A 20,630-nucleotide genomic window follows, 5' to 3' on the forward strand; every position below is an offset into this window, starting at 1 on the left:
AACGCTACAAAACTGACATCGTCTCAGCGGCCTTCTTCTTAGTCGCCCACAGAATTTCTAATTATATGGAACATCAGTTTCAGTAATTTGATGTAGCAAATACGGTTTACTGCTGATTTTTCCCGCTGGAAAATACGCAGTTGACTTATTTTGTTGTATAACCAAACACCAACAGTAATTTCGTCGGCAAGCAATGCATACGAATTAGAGAATTTAATACTGCTGTGGCATACAGTTCTGACATTCCTGACCTTAACTGGCTCTTTATCATTTTAGACCCCAAGTATTGCAACGTCATATTGACGCCAATAGTGCCCTCGTACTGCCAACTTCACTGTTCGTTCATCTTTAAATAAAAGTCACGCGAAGTCTCAAAATAAGGGGTTTCATTTTGTTTCCCCTCTCCTTCTGGAGATTAGTTTTCTGGTCAGTAACATTTTCTTTTATCTCCAGAGAAATGCGGCAAAATGCGTCCAGTAATGACTTCACAAACCGCTATTCTGTGGTGTTAAGATGATTTTTTTAACGTACTTGTTGGTGAAGGAATTTAATTTAATTTAATCTTAAGACATCTTAAGCAGCAACGTTCACAAATTTACCGAATATGAAATCATATTGTTCAGGTAGATGAAGATTTAAAAACAAAATCTGCACCGCCTTGGCCAGGTCGATCTTTCTGCCTGATAGCACTGCATTCAGTAGTTTGCTTAGAGACATCAAACGTTGTGTTCCTGCAACTGTGGAAATTATAAGTGATACCGAGAGCTACATCTAAGGGTATGGTACTGCTGGAAATAACGATTGACAATCGAAGACTGAGTTCATTCTCAAACTTAGGTGTATTTATTACATGGAATCCAGAGGAGACCGTTTGTCCTTGCCTTCCTCTGATGAACATTGGAAGCGATATACCCAAATGGTTGCTATAATACTAGTACTTTGAACGTTATGACTGACATTGTCCTACTAAATTACTAGTTCCTTGTGCACAACGAATTAAAATTAGTAAAAGAGGCAAAATTAGAAAGTGATAACAAGACATTATAGACTCACCGCTTTACCTGCTCCACTATCCTCCGATTTGTATGAAGCGCTGTCATACTTCTATAGCGTAATATGTGAGGCAACACAATTAACTAAAAACCGGAAGCTGAAGCAACATGACCTGCATCACATCGTGAATATAAATTTTACTTTTCATCTCTGAAAACAGTGTCATAATCATTACTACTATGTTTAGCAGGTCAACCGTGTTACCCCAGTGGTGACATCGGTTCCCATTAGAACACCCAAGTTAAGAGCTGTCGGGCTTGGCTAACACTTGGATCGGTCATCATCTGGGTCTGCCTAGTGCTGTTGGCAAGCGAGGTGCACTCAGCTCTTGTGAGGCCAATCGAGTAGCTATTTGATGAAGAAATAGAGGTACCGATCACGTAAACTGACAACGGCAGGGAGAACGGTGTGATGACCACATGCCCAGCCGCAAACGAAGACGCTTAAGGACTGAGGATGACACGGTGGCAGGACGGTTCCGTTGGGCCTTCAGAGCCTGTTCAGACAGAGTTCCTTGTTTTATGATGTTTAGAGAAAAAATACACTTACACGATGCTCTAAACATATGCTTTTTCCAAAGCGTGTGATCGGGAATGAATTTCACTTCCAAGGCGAAGGAAGTGCTGTCCGCTTCGCATCACACTTCGTCTCCTCCTCCTTACTCAACAGATCCTTACTTGAGAAATATCACAGCTCAAGGAATTTTATAAAGGTCATATGAAGATAGATACTGTATTAGCGCTATTTCCCATGCCCTAGGATGCAGAAAATGTATGATAAATCTCTAGGTGAAGAGATTGGTTCAAATTGTTCAAGTGGCTCTGAGCACTATGGGACTTAACATGTGAGGTCATCAGTCCCCTAGAACTTAGAACTTCTTAAACCTAACTAACCTAAGGACATCACACACAACCATGCCAGAGGCAGGATTCAAACCTGCGCCGTAGCAGTCGCGCTGTTCCAGACTGAAGCGTCTAGAACCACTCGGTCACAACGGCCGGCTAAGAGGAATGGTGCAGGAAGGCCAAGTCAACCGTTTTTGTCATCCTGGATGTCTACAGACTACCACGGAGGATCAAGTCAATAGTATACTCCACTGAAGTGGTGAGAATCCTTTCAGGACTACCACAGATTAGGAACAACCTCCAGTTAAGTATGACCACGTCTACCTTCCGCCGTGGTCTCAACGAGAAACGAATGTATGGATGAAAAGCAATGGTTTAGGAAATCTGGTTGGAGGAACATAAGGCTGTCAGATTAAACTTCACCCTTGCATACCGAAGTAAACCGATTTCGTGTTCGGATCAAATTACATTTGCAGTTGAGAAACTGTTTTCTAATGTTACAAATACTGTTGGCTGTATGTAACGACCAAGTGGAGCGGGATTCGACAGTAAATATGACCGTCAGAGGCATAAGTGTTGACAAACTATTGTCACAGTTTGTGGGTTGATATCAGCAAGAGGTTGCTACGTTCTGTGGCAACTGGACCGTCCGCTTTCTGGTTATTACTACCAAAAATGGTTCAAATGGCTCTGAGCACTATGGGACCTAACGTCTATGGTCATCAGTCCCCTAGAACTTAGAACTACTTAAACCTAACTAACCTACGGCCATCACACAACACCCAGTCATCACGAGATAGAGAAAATCCCTAACCCCGCCGAGAATCGAACCCGGGAACCCGGTCGCGGGAAGCGAGAACGCTACTGCACGACCACGAGCTGCGGACGATTATTACTACCGCGAAATGATGCGGAATTTAATATTTCCTTCTGTTAGCCTGAGATTTTCGAGAGGCAGAACAACCTTCCGGCATGACCTTTCTCCTGTCCACACAGTAAACTGTGTAAATCGATGGTTTCAAATGGAGACTTTGAACTGTTGGACTGGCCTCCAAAAGATGCTAATCGCTGTCCCACAAATGAAGCATGGTGAGAGAGGAAATTATTAGGTTTAGAAGACCAATATCGACATTGAAACCAGCGCTCTCTGAAGCAGATCATGGGAAGAGTTGTCAGAGAAAAACAGATTTTTATTCACTTGTAGAGGACAGAAACTGGACACGTTACTGAATTATTGTGTTGCTAGGGAGAAAGTTTTTGTGACAAATAAATGCTTTGTTTTCGGCTGAAGAAGACGACAATTCGATTGTCTGATCTCTTTTCTTTTTTATAAGAAAAAGTAGAGGATCAGATTATACATAGAAACTAGGCTATTTCAATCTTTTTAATCGTGAACTAGACTCTTGATCTTAAATTATTTTGCCACCACTGATGAAACAGACAGAAATATGAAAAAAAATTAGTTTCGCATAGCATATGACGTTGATGCCGATGAAGGCATCAAAGAGAAAGTATTTAGTTTTTTATGTCGCGAAAAAGCATGATATTAATCTGAATCTGTGTTCTCTCTGTTTACATGCTGGCAGGAAGCCAATACCGACGAAAGCACAAAGGATATATCACTTTCTTTTAATCTCAGACAGAAATAACAATATTTAAAGAGAAAGAAATGGTGAAAGACTGGTGGTGTAGACGTAATCGAGCGTTTGAGTCGACTACATTTTCAGTTTATGCTTATGAAGTCCTTAAAATTATGAGTACTTACTCATTTTTACTGTCCTCCTAAACTAATGACTCTTACCACGAATTAAAATTTTTTTAACTGACGGGATTCGAACGCCCTACATGTATATTAAAAACTGTGTGCCTTAACAGATGTTTTTTATTATTATATGAGTGACTTGGTACCATCATGAAACATCAGTACACCGTAGTCAAATCCTCATGTAATATAAGCTGCAAATAGGACAAAAAATTAATTATGATAACAAAATAATGAATAAAAAGAGAAAGGGAAAAAATGAGAACACATGACAAACCACCACCAAGCTCTTATGATATGTATAAACTATTTTTATTTACTTTTTTTAAATATTAGTTTTTTTTGAAATTTTTATTTATTTTATATAGAATTTAAAACCGCTATGGTCGCAGGTTCGAATCCTGCCTCGGGCATGAATGTGTGTGATGTCCTTAGGTTAGTTAGGTTTAAGTAGTTCCAAGTTCTAGGGGACTGATGACCTTAGAAGTTAAGTCACATAGTGCTCAGAGCCATTTGAACCCAGCCAGACTTCCAGTTGAGCGTCACCGTTTTGAGTGGACAACTGTCAATGATGATACCGAGAGACGTATGCCGATCCACTGCAGTAGCCCACGGAACAACCGCGTCGTCAAAATCTCGTAAAGTAAGAAACCTGCATTTACCTTCATTAAGTAGTGCACCTGAACTCCAACAATAGTCATCGATTAGAGCTATCATGAAAGTAGGGGCCCCAGAGACAACACAAAATCATAGACACCGGACTTCCTTGGGACACTCCCCGACGGATATTTATCGGGGGCGTCCTTTGGCCATTAACAACCACGGACACCGAAACACCCGTAAACAGATTTGAGAGCACTCGCCGTGTGCGAACAGTAAAACCAGCTGCCTCCAGAATCCGAAACAAGTAGTCGTGATTAACATGATCAAATACCTTATCAAAGTCTAGCGAAACAAGAGCACAAGGGATGGACGTTACAGCAGCAACCGAAACCACGGCACACCACTCGGCTATAGGAGTAAGAATGGAACGACCAGGTACATCGCTTTGATGTTTTGCAACAATCGTCTCCATCAGAGCTGACGTCCTACTATTAACAGCCCTCGCCACAGTCTTCTAATCAAAGTTTAACGAAGTAATTGGGCGAAAGCTGTCAGGGGAAGCCGATCCAGGGCATTTCGGGATTAAAACAATTTTTCTCACTTTGAACGATGTCGGCAATACTCTACCCTTAGCACTTCACTCAAAAGGGACGTAAAGGTAGCGCCCGAAAGCACACGTAAAACTCCTTGAGAAGTTCATCCAGACCCGGGGACATCTGAGAACGCGATCCCACAATAAGTTTATATGCTTCCTCAGGCAGCTAAGAGCGTTTCACTATGTTGAGGTGTAATTGTCGTATCCAAGATGCTGACTAGTGAGTGGGGGTCGTAAAACGTTTCACTCAACTCAAATGGCTGAAATTGCTCTGAGCACTATGGGACTTAACATCTGAGGTCATCAGTCGCCTAGAACTTAGAACTACTTAAACCTAACTAACCTAAGGACATCACACACATCCATGCCTGAGGCAGGATTCGAACCTGCGACCGTAGCGGTCGCTCGGTTCCAGACTCAAGCCCCTATAACCGATCGGCCACACCGGCCGGCTCACACAACTCATCGATGTCGTAGATTTCTACACAGTATTGGTGCAAGACACGCACTATATCAGCTTGCTCCAATACGATACGTCCACTATTTGTCGTGAGAGAATGACTACAAGCGTATCGCCGCCGGGTCTGATGCGGAAGTAAATAATATAAGGAAATCAGTTCTTCCGTCACCAATGAACGTGGCTTCGATCGCATTTTCAACCCTTCCATTTTTATTCCCTTCAAGGTCAACAACTTTACCTTTACACGCCTAACATCCGCAATTCGAAGAGGGGCTTTATCCCCAGCATCATAAATTTCACGCAGGATGGAATAGTAATATTCATAAGTTCCCCGAAAGTATTGCGCCTTGGCAGCACAGAAAAGTATCAAAGTTGGACTGAGTCTCGGCCAGCTGTAGCCACCAATCACGGATGAAAGAGTACATCCCAGTTGACCGTAGAGTGCTGTCCCACACGACTCGCATCACGTCATCGAGAGAGGGGTCAGGTAGATGAACGACGTTTAACATCCACGGAGTGCGAAACAATTTGACTGGTTGCTGTTTTAGATTGAGGGTTGTAGTGACAGCACAGTGATCCGTGAAGGAAGTTGGGATGGCTTCAGCATTAAGGATACAATCGCGCAGGCCGTTTTATATGTAAAACCTATCTAACCTGCTACTAGAAGTCGCAGTAAAGTGGGTAAATTTAACTAATGTCTCGTATTTACATATCCAGACGTCTTACAGGCTTAAGGAGCGGACAATTCATGTAATTCACGACAGAAATTAAAATATGGAGATTGGTCTGCAGGATGCAACACACAGTTAAAATCGTCACCCAACAAAATACACGGAGGACCCTTACGCAGTCGATAAACAATTTCCTATGTATAATAGCGCAAACGATCCACTGCGCGACCAGTGCCACAAGGGGCATATAAAAGGACCAAGGTAAGATTGGAAAGATGTCAATGTATGCCCACGCTAGAATCCAGCACTTCCACCTAAGCAATGCCTTCGCGAAAAAGTAAGAAGACTATGTCCGCATGTAAATCATAAATGAACTGACGAAGTGAAGCAAATCGCAATCCTGACTCCACCCGATTAACATTTAAGAAAAGGAACATTTAATCTTAGGTCATTGATCACAGATATACAGGGATATATGGGAACGTACCGATGAGAGTTAGTAGACAGCCGAGAGTCAAAGTCTATTGCTGCCGAGCGGTTCTAGGCGCTACAGTCTGGAACAGTACGACCACTACGGTCGCACGATCGAATCCAGCCTCGGGCATGGATATGTGTGATGTCCTTAGGTTAGTTAGGTTTAAGTAGTTCTAAGTTGTAGGGGACTGATGACCTCAGAAGTTAAGTCCCATAGTGCTCAGAGCCATTTCAATTATGGTCCATTGCAGAGTCCAAAGGTGAATGAAACATCGGGGGACCAGAACTCCAGTCATCGCAACCTTTTTTCTTAGATTCATTACGTGCCACCACACAGTTGGGTTGTATGCGCTGTTTCTGTCTGCTGTGTGGCATGGCAGCCTCTGCAGACGGAGGTGTGGGAGGAGTCATAGTCACAGTTTCCCGCCCCTAAGAAAAAGGGTCTTGTAATGCAGTTCCAGTCAATAAGGCGGAGACATTTTGTGGAATTGCCAATGCAATAGGTGATACTGGGTCGCTAATTTTATTCTCCTCGGGAGTTATTGTAGGCGTCAAATTCAGGAAACCGTCTGTGGCAGAAGACGAAGGAGCAGGAAGACATGCATCATCTCAGATTGTAATGGACGACACAATGACGAGAGGGGGGGGGGCTTCGCTCGCTCTCCACACACTAACAACTCAGAAGGAGCCACTTGACGAGCAAGAGGGATGATGAAGATAACGTCTTCGCCATTCACCGTGCTACGGACGGGAGGTCCAGTATCGAGAGGAGCTGGGGGACAGTCGATGAGGAAGAGGTTGGGGCAGAAGGCACAGCCAAATCCTCAACGTCACCACTTTGTGTGGGAGCATAGAATTCTGAACCTGTCACAGAGTTAAGGCGGATTTTCATTTACACGATTATCAGAATTGACTTTTGGCTCATTATGATCCGAAGCAGTAGTAGGTCCGACGTTGGGAGTGGAAGGAACTAGATCAGCAACCGTCAATTTGCAAAGCTGCGCTACTGACGCCTTTAATACAAAAACCCTCGGTAGGCAATTAGATCGAAAGTGTCCACTTGCATTACACAGTAAACAGTTTCCCTCTTGACTAGTATACGACACGAACGCGGTAACCACACACTTGTAAATGTGATGGAATATTGCGTCTGACATTCATTTCCACGGAACAAATTCCACTATAGGACTGTAATCTATGTTGAGTATACCAACGTTCACGACTGATGTTTTTCACGTTAGTATAAGGAGTCAATATGTCCTTTAGAATGTTGTCATCACTCGAACATTGGTAAAGTCAATTTCAGCATCTGCGAATGACACCATGCTAACGGAACTATCGCGATGCTTGAAAGGGCCTTCATAGCTATGTCGAGACAGTAATTTTTCAACGTGAAAAGGAGCCATAAATTTCGCGTACAACATGTACTCGTCTGCGTCTAAATAAGCGGTGTGACCCTGATCAGAGTTCACATGAATTGTATCGACAAGCCAATAGTGGATTTCTAGAGAAGCGGGCTGCACGTGCCGAGTTGTTTGATAGAAAGTAAAGCTCACAATACATTTTCGTAGAATACACGCGGTAACCACGGTAGGCATAGCGGAGCATCCGACGCCGCTGCGAGTAGACGAACACAGACAGACAGTAAGGCGGGACGGTGCCGCTGCGCCTCACTCAGCAGACAGAACAACACTAACGAGGATAAACTCACACAAGCGACGCTGCGACAAGTGAAATAAAAAAGAACTTCCCCTTCGTAGGTGAGCTTCTGTAAACTTTGGAAGGTAGGATACGAGGTACTGGCAGAAGTGAAACTGTGAAGATGGGACGTGAGTTGTGCTTGGGTAGCGTAGATGGTCGCCGCGGCACGGTAGCTCAGCGTGTTGGGTCAGAGGGTTTATCTACCCTCTGTAATTAAAAAAAAAAAAAAAAACTGAGTGAACTGATCAACGCAAAAAATGAACGGGTGTCATCGGACGTCCGCCACGAACAAATCCAACGAATAATATAGAACAAAATGAAAACAAAAAGAAAAATAAAGATGGTAGAGCACTTGCCCACGAAAGGAAAAGGTCCTGAGTTCGAGTCTCGGTCCGGTACACAGTTTTAATCTGTCAGGAAGGTTCCTATCAGCGTACACTCCGCTGCAGAGTGATAATCTCATTCGGAAGAACCTTCCCGCTCGGCTCTCGAAGCGGAAATACCGTTAAACTATCAACCAGTTGCCTACGCTAAATTTACGAAATGGTATAATATGGACTGTGACGTCACACTTCTCATGAAAGAGAAATGATATACCGACTGAAAGTGGCGCAGTGCGTCTTCGACGGAAGTGCAGACGATCTAATTGACTTCTAATTCCACAAACAGAGTTATTAACCACATGAGACAATTGAAAGTGACACAGTAGGTATCCTGCTATGTTTTATCAGATCAGTTTGTTCTGAATGTGCCATGTGTGTACGTATATGAGAACTAGATAGCTGCTAACGCAAGTGTCATAGTATATCGACACAGTGATGTTTAAGTTACTCATAGGGCAATTGCTCATGCAGAAAATTGCCTGAGAATCTTTGAAGCACATATTCTATCACCATGACTGAAATGTCTCAGAAAACGCAGTTGAATTATATACTTATCATATCTGTCTTACGACAAATGTTTCATGTAACGATGTAAAACTGTCTCAGTCACAATCGTGAAATGGTTCAAGTATACCACACAGTACTTAAAATGTGTATTTACAAGGAAAATGTGTCTCTCCTGATGCACATAAAAAAGAAATATGGAGAAAGTGTGGAAATTGTGCTATTACATTCTTTTTCACCCCTAGATTTATCTTAATACTTTCACTGCTTCTGTGACGTTTGTTTCAGGTGATGGTTGTCTAAATGAAAGCCAACATACAAGTTACTGTCATTAATGTTTCCTTTGACCCATTTCTGAGCGTTTATTATGAAGTAACTCAATATTTCCTAAATAGATATTACTGCTCACACCTGCAATGTAATGAATAGAGGTTGTAAGATTGATGATGGCGCACTACTTGTCTTACGGTTTACTTATTGAATTTCAGTCTGGCCATTTGAATATCGAATAAAGAAAACTAGAGAATGATTTCCAAACTGCAGTGTTTCTCCAGCCAGATCCTAACGGACTTGCAAATAAACAAGCACACTGGGAATCGAGGGTGTTACTGATTTTAATCAAAGTACCTGTAACACGAGATTGGCTGTACTAGCACATAGGACTTTTAGTAAGATATTTTCCATTGTGGACTTCGAAACGTTAAGTGTTCACTTTCTGTTCTGTGTCACAACGAAGTAGTATGGAAATGTGAAATCCCATTAAAAAATCCTTACTGATTTTAGATTTGAATGTTTCTAGGTCTGTCAGAAAACGGCAACATAAGTACCCTCCAGCAAGACTGGAATCAGGGACCAAAGCAGCCCCACTTTACAATGGATCAAGTTACCTCATTGCTAGCGGAATAATACAGCATTCTGCTCTCCCTCATTTCTCCAGTACTAGCTAGGACAGATAAGTTTGAACTTAAAAGACGACATTAAATGCAGTTTCCACATCGAATGACTTTTCTGGACCAAAAACCAAAAACTGATACATATTATTCACTCCTTATGTAATTATTTTATGCAAATGATATGAATAAATCACAGGCCAACTGCTTTACCGCAGTGGTAACACCGGTTCCCTTTAGATCACCGAAGATAAGCGCTGTCGGGCTGGGCTAGCACTTGGATGGGTGACCATCCGGTCTGCCAAGCGCTGTTGGCAAGCGGGACGCTCTCAGTCTTTGAGAGACAAACTGAGAAGTACTTTACTGTGAAGAATAGGCTCCGGTCTCGGAAAATGACGTACGGCCGGGAGAGCAGTGTGCTGACCACATGCCACTCCATATCCGCATCCAGTGACGCCTGTGGCTGAGGATGACGCGGCGGCCCTCATGGCCTGTGCGGGAGGAGTTATATGAAGATATTAAGTGAATATGGTAGGCTAACTGTGTGTCATTAAGAAATAACTCGTCGGTCATAGAGTTATCAAACATAGACTGCGTTGTTGCCAAGCGTCGGTTATACTTCTAGCAGGAAGAACACCAGCCTCGAGAGATCTAGGAAGTGAATTAGGTCTTGTCTCAAAGACGTGGCGGCAGAGCACAGAAATATGCAAAGTGGATATCAATGAATCTTATTTGCGGATCAGTAACTCGGTTTAGGGAACAGATCGTCATCAGTAATAATACTCACATTCTTCGACTGAAAACTATCTAACGTACTTCCCTGGTTTTATGACCCGTCCTCACCACTTGCCATGCACGGAAATATCTGACAGAACTAAAGTGTCTGCGAACCCAGGCGCTGCAAGGTAGGGTGATCCCAAATGAAGTCACTATTAGACATCAAAATAACAGCTGTCATACATGCACTAAAGTATTTCAATGAGGAAGATGTAGCCTCTGCTCTAGAACACACAAACAACTGTTACCTGTACTAAATCTTTTTATTACAGAATCACCATACTCATTGGGTTCAAGTGTGCACTTCGTGACACTGAAAATCCCTCCATAATTAGGAAGATCCTGTCAATGAATTCGCAAACTAAAACAAATTAATCATTATAAACATGAACACATAATGAACTTTCAAAAGCGTTCCTACATTAGAAAAGAACGCGTAGCGTAACTTGCAACACAGTGATGACAGAACAATTTACCATTCAAAACATTACACTCAGAACACTTCAATATGCCCTATTGTCTATTTTAGCTGGACAATAACGTATATTTACCGAAACTTTTATCGACAATTAAGCCCTATAAACACACACGCGATTCATGGCTAGCATGGATACAAGAGAATGAGAAGAAAATACATTACACTCCTACAATCTCCAACACAAGTGAAGTACACACACAAGTTAGAGACACTCTTACTGAGCGCCTGAGCAATCGCGGGATTTACCGTGCTTTGTCGGTGACTGCTGTGGTTGGCAGTGGCGTATGATGACGACGGCGCATCGACGCTGTGCGGACCTTTTTTTGTTTTTTGGTCATCAGTCTACTGACTGGTTTGACCTGTAAACGTCAATACTATTCTGGCCTTGTTGTATCAGCTGTCAAGAACTGCCCTGTGTTTTCGTGAGACAAAAAACTGTGCTCCCTAGCTAAACTGTTGGCAATGTCCACTCGCTTAGGCTTAGCGACGTGTGTACCTCTGCCCTTTTATAATTGTTTCACAGAAAATAATAGCCCGGTTTGAAATCTTTAATCTCCATTCCGAAGATGTTATGAGATTTTCGAACCCTGTGAACGCAAGTGTTCGCAAAAAAGCCCTTCTAGGCCGACATAACAGAAAGTGTTCCGTCTACACACGGCCCTGGTCTGAAGAGATCTCCCCTCCTTCTTCTACCCACGGTCCCAGTCTGTATATCTTTTGTTCCCCCACTGTACCTGGTGTTCATCCCCTGCTACCAGTCGTAGTGACCAAAGCTGATTGTGGTACGACTTGCATCGTTTCTTGGCCCATTGAAGCTTGAGAAGCGTCTGGAGGTGGAGACTTTTTTTCCTTCTGGCCTATAGCCTTCATGTTTCGTTCCTATACTCTCAGACGCCGCTCATACACGAGTTGTTCACGTGCACCCTGGTGTCCTCCACGCCTTCATCACGTGATATGCGAATATTTGTTAAATATATCGGTGCTTTTACTCTGGCCTCTTTTCTGTTTTGTAAAAACCAATGATTTTCGGGGCCTGTCAAGGACCTCCCATTGTGATTCTGAAAGCTATGCTTTCCGAGAATCTTTCCCAGGCATCACGTGTGGTCTTTCTACACTCCTGGAAATGGAAAAAAGAACATATTGACACCGGTGTGTCAGACCCACCATACTTGCTCCGGACACTGCGAGAGGGCTGTACAAGCAATGATCACACGCACGGCACAGCGGACACACCAGGAACCGCGGTGTTGGCCGTCGAATGGCGCTAGCTGCGCAGCATTTGTGCACCGCCGCCGTCAGTGTCAGCCAGTTTGCCGTGGCATACGGAGCTCCATCGCAGTCTTTAACACTGGTAGCATGCCGCGACAGCGTGGACGTGAACCGTATGTGCAGTTGACGGACTTTGAGCGGGGGCGTATAGTGGGCATGCGGGAGGCCTGGTGGAAGTACCGCCGAATTGCTCAACACGTGGGGCGTGAGGTCTCCACAGTACATCGATGTTGTCGCCAGTGGTCGGCGGAAGGTGCACGTGCCCGTCGACCTGGGACCGGACCGCAGCGACGCACGGATGCACGCCAAGACCGTAGGATCCTACGCAGTGCCGTAGGGGACCGCACCGCCACTTCCCAGCAAATTAGGGACACTGTTGCTCCTGGGGTATCGGCGAGGACCATTCGCAACCGTCTCCATGAAGCTGGGCTACGGTCCCGCACACCGTTAGGTCGTCTTCCGCTCACGCCCCAACATCGTGCACCCCGCCTCCAGTGGTGTCGTGACAGGCGTGAATGGAGGGACGAATGGAGACGTGTCGTCTTCAGCGATGAGAATCGCTTCTGCCTTGGTGGCAATGATGGTCGTATGCGTGTTTGGCGCCGTCAGGTGAGCGCCAGAATCAGGACTGCATACGACCGAGGCACACAGGGCCAACACCCGGCATCATGGTATGGGGAGCGATCTCCTACACTGGCCGTACACCTCTGGTGATCGTCGAGGGGGACACTGAATAGTGCACGGTACATCCAAACCGTCATCGAACCCATCGTTCTACCATTCCTAGACCGGCAAGGGAACTTGCTGTTCCAACAGGACAATGCACGTCCGCATGTATCCCGTGCCACCCAACGTGCTCTAGAAGGTGTAAGTCAACTACCCTGGCCATCAAGATCTCCGGATCTGTCCCCCATTGAGCATGTTTGGGACTGGATGAAGCGTCGTCTCACGCGGTCTGCACGTCCATCACGAACGCTGGTCCAACTGAGGCGCCAGGTGGAAATGGCATGGCAAGCCGTTCCACAGGACTACATCCAGCATCTCTACGATCGTCTCCATGGGAGAATAGCAGCCTGCATTGCTGCGAAAGGTGGATAAACACTGTACTAGTGCCGACATTGTGCATGCTCTGTTGCCTGTGTCTATGTGCCTGTGGTTCTGTCAGTGTGATCATGTGATGTATCTGACCCCAGGAATGTGTCAATAAAGTTTCCCCTTCCTGGGACAACGAATTCACGGTGTTCTTATTTCAATTTCCAGGAGTGTATATGTGTTCTGTCCTATCGTCTCTGCCTTGCTGTTAACTCTATTTTATGCGAATTAACATTTTTCGTAAATGTATTGGTCCTCTAAGAGCGGCCAAGTGGACCCGTGCTATACAGTTTGTTTCCGTTCCGCGCAGATGTGAGTCAGAGAAGCTTGAGCAATGGCTTATTGTTAGCTAATGGTGCCTGACTCCCCGCTGCGAAGAGTCGGCTTTTATTGCCCCTCTTGAAATTCGTTCCGTGTTCTACATCTCTAGATGGCTGGAAACTCTCCGTGTTTACTTCAGCTCAAAGTGACTGTATTACTGCATGAGTATCAACATGCAAAGTTGGGAATGCTTGTTACTATCTAGTTCATGTCGATCACGTATGAAAGATTACTCTTCATACTATGCGAATTCGTATCACTTTACTTGAAGAAGAGCATTCGTGGTATCAACGAATTAAAACAGATTCTCTTCGGTCTGTAAGTTAGGACACGGCTTCAGGGCTCCCCGGTATAAGGATAGGCGCTCATGTGGCATGGCCGTCACTGACCTTCTCTATCGTTACAAACCAGTCGGCGATACCCTTAGATTCGGATGCTGCAAAAACGGGATGATAGCCCTCCGACCATATTACATCGTCACAAAACTCTGTTACTACGTACAAGTTGAAATAGTACATTCCCCAACCACTGGCGAGTTTATTGCTTGTCTTGGACATAGGACTTTTTTTAGTGTGGTTCTCTTTCGCCAGATATAGTTCATATAATTGTAATTGTTGTGTGATCGAATAATGAGTTCGGGGGAGTGGTTGCGTAAATCCTATCGCCAACGGCAGATCGCTGTGAGATAGTTATTCCAACTCGGTATACTTACTTCACCAACAGTGTAAGCCCATGCTGTTGAAACTGTCTTCTACAGCTCTTCACTACCGTCTCACGGAGGACGGTATGCGTAGCATCGCGTCCACCACCATTCAATCTCAAGTTACTTTTTGATTCGTTGCTTCAAAACCCCACATTTTCTAAATTAGATTTAAACCTCACTTTGTTCTAAGAAACCCAAATTTTATTACTATTTATTTATGTGTTATTACGTTTACTAACTTACCTATTTTTTCTTAACCATGGGTTTTACATTTATTAATGCTAGATTACTAAACCCTCATCAAATTGACGGTGCCGGCCGCGGTGGTCTCGCGGTTCTAGGCGCGCAGTGCGGGACCGTGCGACTGCTACGGTCGCAGGTTCGAATCCTGCCTCGGGCATGGATGTGTGTGATGTCCTTAGGTTAGTTAGGTTTAAGTAGTTCTAAGTTCTAGGGGACTAATAACCACAGCAGTGGAGTCCCATAGTGCTCAGAGCCATTTGAACCAAATTGACGGTTACACTTGGTACCGATTCGCTGTTTCCGCCGATCTGGTATTGTCGGTATGGGATGTAAAACAGGACATTTTGTATGTGACTTACCAGTGGAGACCTTATAATTGTAATTAACTAGTGCGTAAAATATAAATTTTGACTTCGTTTCAATAAAATATGCAGTAATAACAAGTACTACATGTTAGAAACAATGCAATTTTTTCCCCTTCAGAGTCCTAGGATTAGGAAATAATACAGTTAGAATTTAAGAACTACTTCCAAACGTTCATTGTTGAATCGAATGAAACTCTCCCAATCGCTTCTGCGTGTTACGCTTAAAATGTCTAAAGGTGTCCAGTTTTGCAATATCTGATAACTGAAATTTTAAAGAAAAAGTCTAAACTGTGTCATAGCAGAACCGTTAAAAATGTTTTGCAACGGAGCTATTGAGGAGAAGGTGGTAAATTGCTGTGAGCGTCTGTGTTAGTTGATTTGCAGCTGCAGAAGAAGCCATGTGTTGTGTTGCAGTGGTGGAGCACTGCGAGTGCGGGCAGCAGGGCCCGGTGTTCCTGCAGGAGCCGCCGCACCGCGCAGACTTCTCCAACTCCACAGGCATCGCCCTGCAATGCTCCGCACACGGCAGCCCGCCACCGGTAACTCTCCTCCTCTCTCACATCTAGCACTGGTCTTACATGTAGACGCACGTAATAGTATCGCTTGAACAACAACTTTACTTATATGATTAAATATTTGGATGTTGCATGGATCATTTACACGATATCTTGCTGTCACATACAAAATATGTTTAAGCGATGTACAAAAATTAGCCGTACTTACGTCAAAACAATAGCTTAATATGTGCTCAATATAGGCCAAACAGGTTTCAAAAAGTTAGGTTCCAGATGAAATGAACTTTTCTTCTTGCGCTGACATATCGAAAAACTAAGACAGTCTGTTCTAAAAAAAAAAAAATGAATTTAGCTGTCATTACTGTCGAATGCTTGACGACGCCAGAAAAGGTTATCCGCAGAACTTTCCCTCACTATTTTAATAGATACAGATATTTATGAAAATAAAAGAGTTCGATTGACATAGGTCGGAACTTAACAGAAAACCAGAAACAGTGATTGATAATTTCAGAGGTGTTCACGGCCTGTGTCAGTCTGACTAAAATCATTTCGGGCATTAGGATTCGCCATTGTGAAACACTGGAATCTAAAAGGTTTACGGTTCGACCCACTTCACAGCGGCCCTCTTCCTGCTGGATTCGGGGGCCTTTTCCCTCCTATCTACTGTCTTCTTTCAGTTTTTAGGTGGGTACCGACGTCATATTATAGGATGGCAGTCGACAGTTCGAGTCAAATATTGCTATGGAAGGATGGCTGTGTGCATGTACTACCCTGGAAGGTGATTGGTAGCGAATAATATATCGGCAGCTTGTGCCCAAGGTAGTGATACGCTGCAGTGAGACACTGATGCAGTACCGCAGTTCTATTTTGGCCGCTTGCTTGTACTGGTATACCCGTGTGGATCTGATGGTTGGCGAACACACGTGAGCCGAAGGACAGGGGTCATTGGCAGCCAGACTGTCGGTAACTTGTAGCCACGTTCCTTGTTCATGCTGTTTGGGCGTTTAATTATTTCGATAGACTCTCTTATTTTTTGCTGCTGTATCCGAGGCTTCAGAGGAAACACACGAGTTTCTTGAAAATAAGTGGGTCGAACGCAGTCCATGTCGGATTCAGATATAGCTCATTTGATGTGTTGCCGCAGTCACGCGTATTGTTCATGCACCCACACACGACTGCTACTTGGTTTCCCGGTTTCAACAATACAAACTTCTTCGCATTCGCATCGAAGTTTGTGGAAGACGGAAAGAATTGTGACATCCTTCGTGTTTTCAACAGATCTCGGATCTTCCGGCCGTTCTGGAATATTGATTTAATTCCTTTGTGGCGCTGCAACTTCCCTACGCTGGCGCTGGCGCCTCGTACACAAGGTGAGCGAGCCACAGGAAGAGATTTTTTCTGTTCCTTGTCTGTTTTATCTTCTTTGTATCACACAGCCTTTGGGTACTGCTCCTGCTGTATCCATTCACTCGGAATGTTGTCGCGCCCACGTGCAGTTCAGACTGGAGGTTCTCAGCGTAGCTAATCCTGTGAGCTCCGGCATTCAGCGTACGTAGGACAGCGTTCTTTTCTATTGGATCTTGGTGCGACTCCGTATACAGATGTCTGTTGGCGTGTGTCAGTTTCCAGTGCACTTTTCCTAGTTTACCGCTGAATATTGTATAAAATTCTATATCCACGAGAGGAATCTTGCTACGTTACTTTCTATTTCTAACGTGAATTGTGTGTTTTGTGTAAGCCTATGAAATTCACGTAGTTGTGCTTACTTATGTGGACATATGACGAAAATGTGGTCCACGTACCCTTACCAAAAAGTGGGGCGCTCCGGCGGGGACCTTAACACTGACTTCCTATGTTTCCATTAATACGGCAGCTGCTACAGGTGAAGGGGGAAGCCCATTGTCACTTCACTGTCTGTTCGTAGGGTTTCTCCTGCCAACTAAATTATGTTGACGTCAATCACAATTGCACCAAGTCGCAGACCTGGCCGGTATTTTCTCCTATAAGATGTTAATGGTTTCACCAACAGATACGTCCGAAAACGGAGATATTGTGTCCAGGCTAACAATTAGATCCGTGCCTGGTACTTGTTGTTCCCGTATGCGATGGAAGAAGCATCTAAGATGCTTAACATAAGACCTCGGTTGGCTAAACAGGCAGCGCAACTTGTGGGTTAATTATTCGCCAGATAACATGTGAGCAGGCTGGTGCCATTTATGATTGGTCGTGGAGGACAGCCTTTCTCATGCATATTTGCTACTCCACATACACGGTGAACGTTAATAACACCGACAAACTGCAGGGACGTATTCCTGACTACAAATGGAGGAAAAATGATCCACTAAAAACTTTTCAGGAAATTAATGGTTGCCACGGTAGATGGCGCTGACGAATGACATTTCCTCTGACACGTGTCGTGAGTTCCTTGAGTGTTGCAAGCTGTGTAGTTTATCCAGCGTACTGTAAGAAAAGGAATGATCTGGTACTGATATGTGGAACAAGAGGAGATGTTGTCTGAGTACGGCATAACAGATGGAAAAGGTCGAGATGCAGACCTCGGTCCTCCAAATCAGGTGTACGCACAGTCCTCCACCTCGCTGCACGTTCGTCTGCCTGAAAGGATCCATGACTGCAGAAACGCCCAGAAGGGCCTCAAATTGTATGTGATTTGGTTCGTGTCTATGAGGGTAATTGTTTTAGTACAGCTATAGCCATGTTACCTCTCGACCGTTTCCATCTCCTTGGCTGTACACAAACACAATCCCGGCTTGTTACCGAAATGAATATGGGACCATTCTGCTGCTTACAGTACTCTGCGTTAATCACACAGCCTGCAACACACAAGAAACACACGGGCAGTGGTCAGAGTAACTTTCATTCGTCACAACCACTTACCTTGGCAACGATGCGTTTCCTGACACATGTTGTAGGACCTCTTTCCCGCCATTTCCAGACGGTTATCCGTCCCTGCAGTTTGTCAGTTTTATTAATCTTCATTTTGTCTTCTTGGTGGCACTGGAACTATTAACAAGAGCGCCTTAGCAGTGGCAGTATCAATTGTAGAAACCCTTAATTAATGTTTGCGTCTGTTCGCTATCTTCGCTATAGGGTCACTTTTCAATTTTTTGTAAATGAGATCATTCACCAACTTTCTCATTTTAGCTATTGCACACCAGTCACATGCCAGAGTAGCATATACAGCGACCTACCCTGCTTTCCCCCCTTCACAGCAATCATTACTTCCAATTGTTCAGTGGCACTAGAGAATGTGATGTTGGTACCCAACTGATATCTGAAATAAGACCGTATACAGAATAAGATCATCACCATAATCCAGAAATTCCTTGTCTTGAAGAGGACCAGTAGAAATGTAGTCATTTAAGCTGTTTTAGAATTTTAGAATGACATGGCTTCATATCTGGAAAGTTTTATTCCAACAGTGATTTATATGTCACATTTTTTAAACTGCGAATTGACGCTGGATGTTCACTTGGTACACTAAAATTAACTTTACACAACAAATGATTATCTTTTCAGTGGTAAAAGCACTGCTAAATACGACTACCTGCTTGAAAGATACAGGTAGTGCGAATAAATAACCCGGATTCGATTCCTGGTGCTGCCAAGGCATTTTCATTGGTGGGAGGACTGGTGCTCAGTGCGCTCATCCTCGTGTCTGCAATTGAGGAGCATCTTGACAAAATAGTAGCTGCCATATGGTCTGGAAAGTCAACAAAGTGGCCGGGGAACGGTGCCAAAAGGAAGACGATGTCACGGCTGCCGGTAGGCATCCCTTGGGCCTTCATTCCTGGCGAGTAGCTCGTTACTACAGAATCTATAATGTTAGGTGGTTATTAGAGCACGATGTTCCTTGAATAATTCTGTACAAAAAGCTACAAGACCTGTGCCATATGAACCTTTGCGTTTGAATGGGGTAATAACACAACGAATTGTACTACATTGTCTTTATGCTTTTTACATAGAATGTTGATCTACATCTCCAAACACATGATCACTCTACAATCCACAATTAAGTTCTTGGCAGAGAGTTCATCGAACTACCTTTAAGATGTTTCTCTACCACTGTACTCTCGACAGTGCGAGGGAACAACGATCACTTCAGTCTTTCCGTGCGAACTCTGAGTTCTCTTATGTTATTATGATGATCATTTCTCCCTATGTAGGTAGGCGCCAACAAGATATTTTCACACTCTGAGAAGAAAGTTGGTGACTGTAATTTCATGAAAATACCATGCCGCAGCGAAAAACGCCTTTGTTTTAATGCCTCCCATCCTAATTCGAATATCATACCCGAGGCACTATCTCCTCTATATCGCGATAATACAAAACGATTGTCCTTCTTTTCCGATGTTCTCCGTCAAATCTACAGTAAAACTGCAGAAGATGTATGACAAGAGTAATGTAAGCAGTCTGTTTAGTAGACCTGTTATATTTTGTAAGTGTTCCCATAATAAATTTCAGTCTTTGGTTACCTTTCACCATAATATTATCTATTCGATTGTTTCAATTTAAGTTATTCATAACTGTAGTTGTAACACCTCGATTGGTACATATAAAATATTTTGTTTCATTTGCGTCCCACTATTGGCCAACTTTGACTACTACAACATCGTAAAATGTGCCTAAACTTATTGAAAACGGAAGACAAAAATTAAGATCAGAATGAAAGACATAGGAACATGAATAACTGTGGAGCCTGTCTGAATCATAGGTAAAAAATATATCCGTAGCCTACATGAGCTTGCATCAGAACGTAGCTGAGCGACCGACTTCACATGGTGTCACGGACGATTATGCAAAAATGTAAAAGATAACATCTATATGTGAAAGACTAGTACTCAATGTGACTAGGGGCACATGATTCGTAATTATACAGAGAAAAATAACCACATCTTTTCAATAGAA

At 43.8% G+C, this 20,630-nt stretch overlaps 1 protein-coding gene and 1 pseudogene across 1 annotated transcript in view; both read left to right on the forward strand.

Annotated features, from left to right (window-relative positions):
• Positions 1–20,630, forward strand: part of LOC126298115 (Down syndrome cell adhesion molecule homolog) — a 1,905,244-nt gene that overhangs the window by 659,962 nt on the left and 1,224,652 nt on the right. Inside the window, exon 3 of the mRNA XM_049989435.1 lies at positions 15,604–15,728. Within this exon, the coding sequence (XP_049845392.1) occupies positions 15,604–15,728 (125 nt within the window). The remainder of the gene's footprint in view (positions 1–15,603; positions 15,729–20,630) is intronic.
• On the forward strand, positions 10,141–10,258 carry LOC126299671 (5S ribosomal RNA; annotated as a pseudogene).

This window comes from Schistocerca gregaria, chromosome X, assembly GCF_023897955.1.
Source record: "Schistocerca gregaria isolate iqSchGreg1 chromosome X, iqSchGreg1.2, whole genome shotgun sequence".
Classification (NCBI taxonomy): Eukaryota; Metazoa; Arthropoda; class Insecta; order Orthoptera; family Acrididae; genus Schistocerca; species Schistocerca gregaria.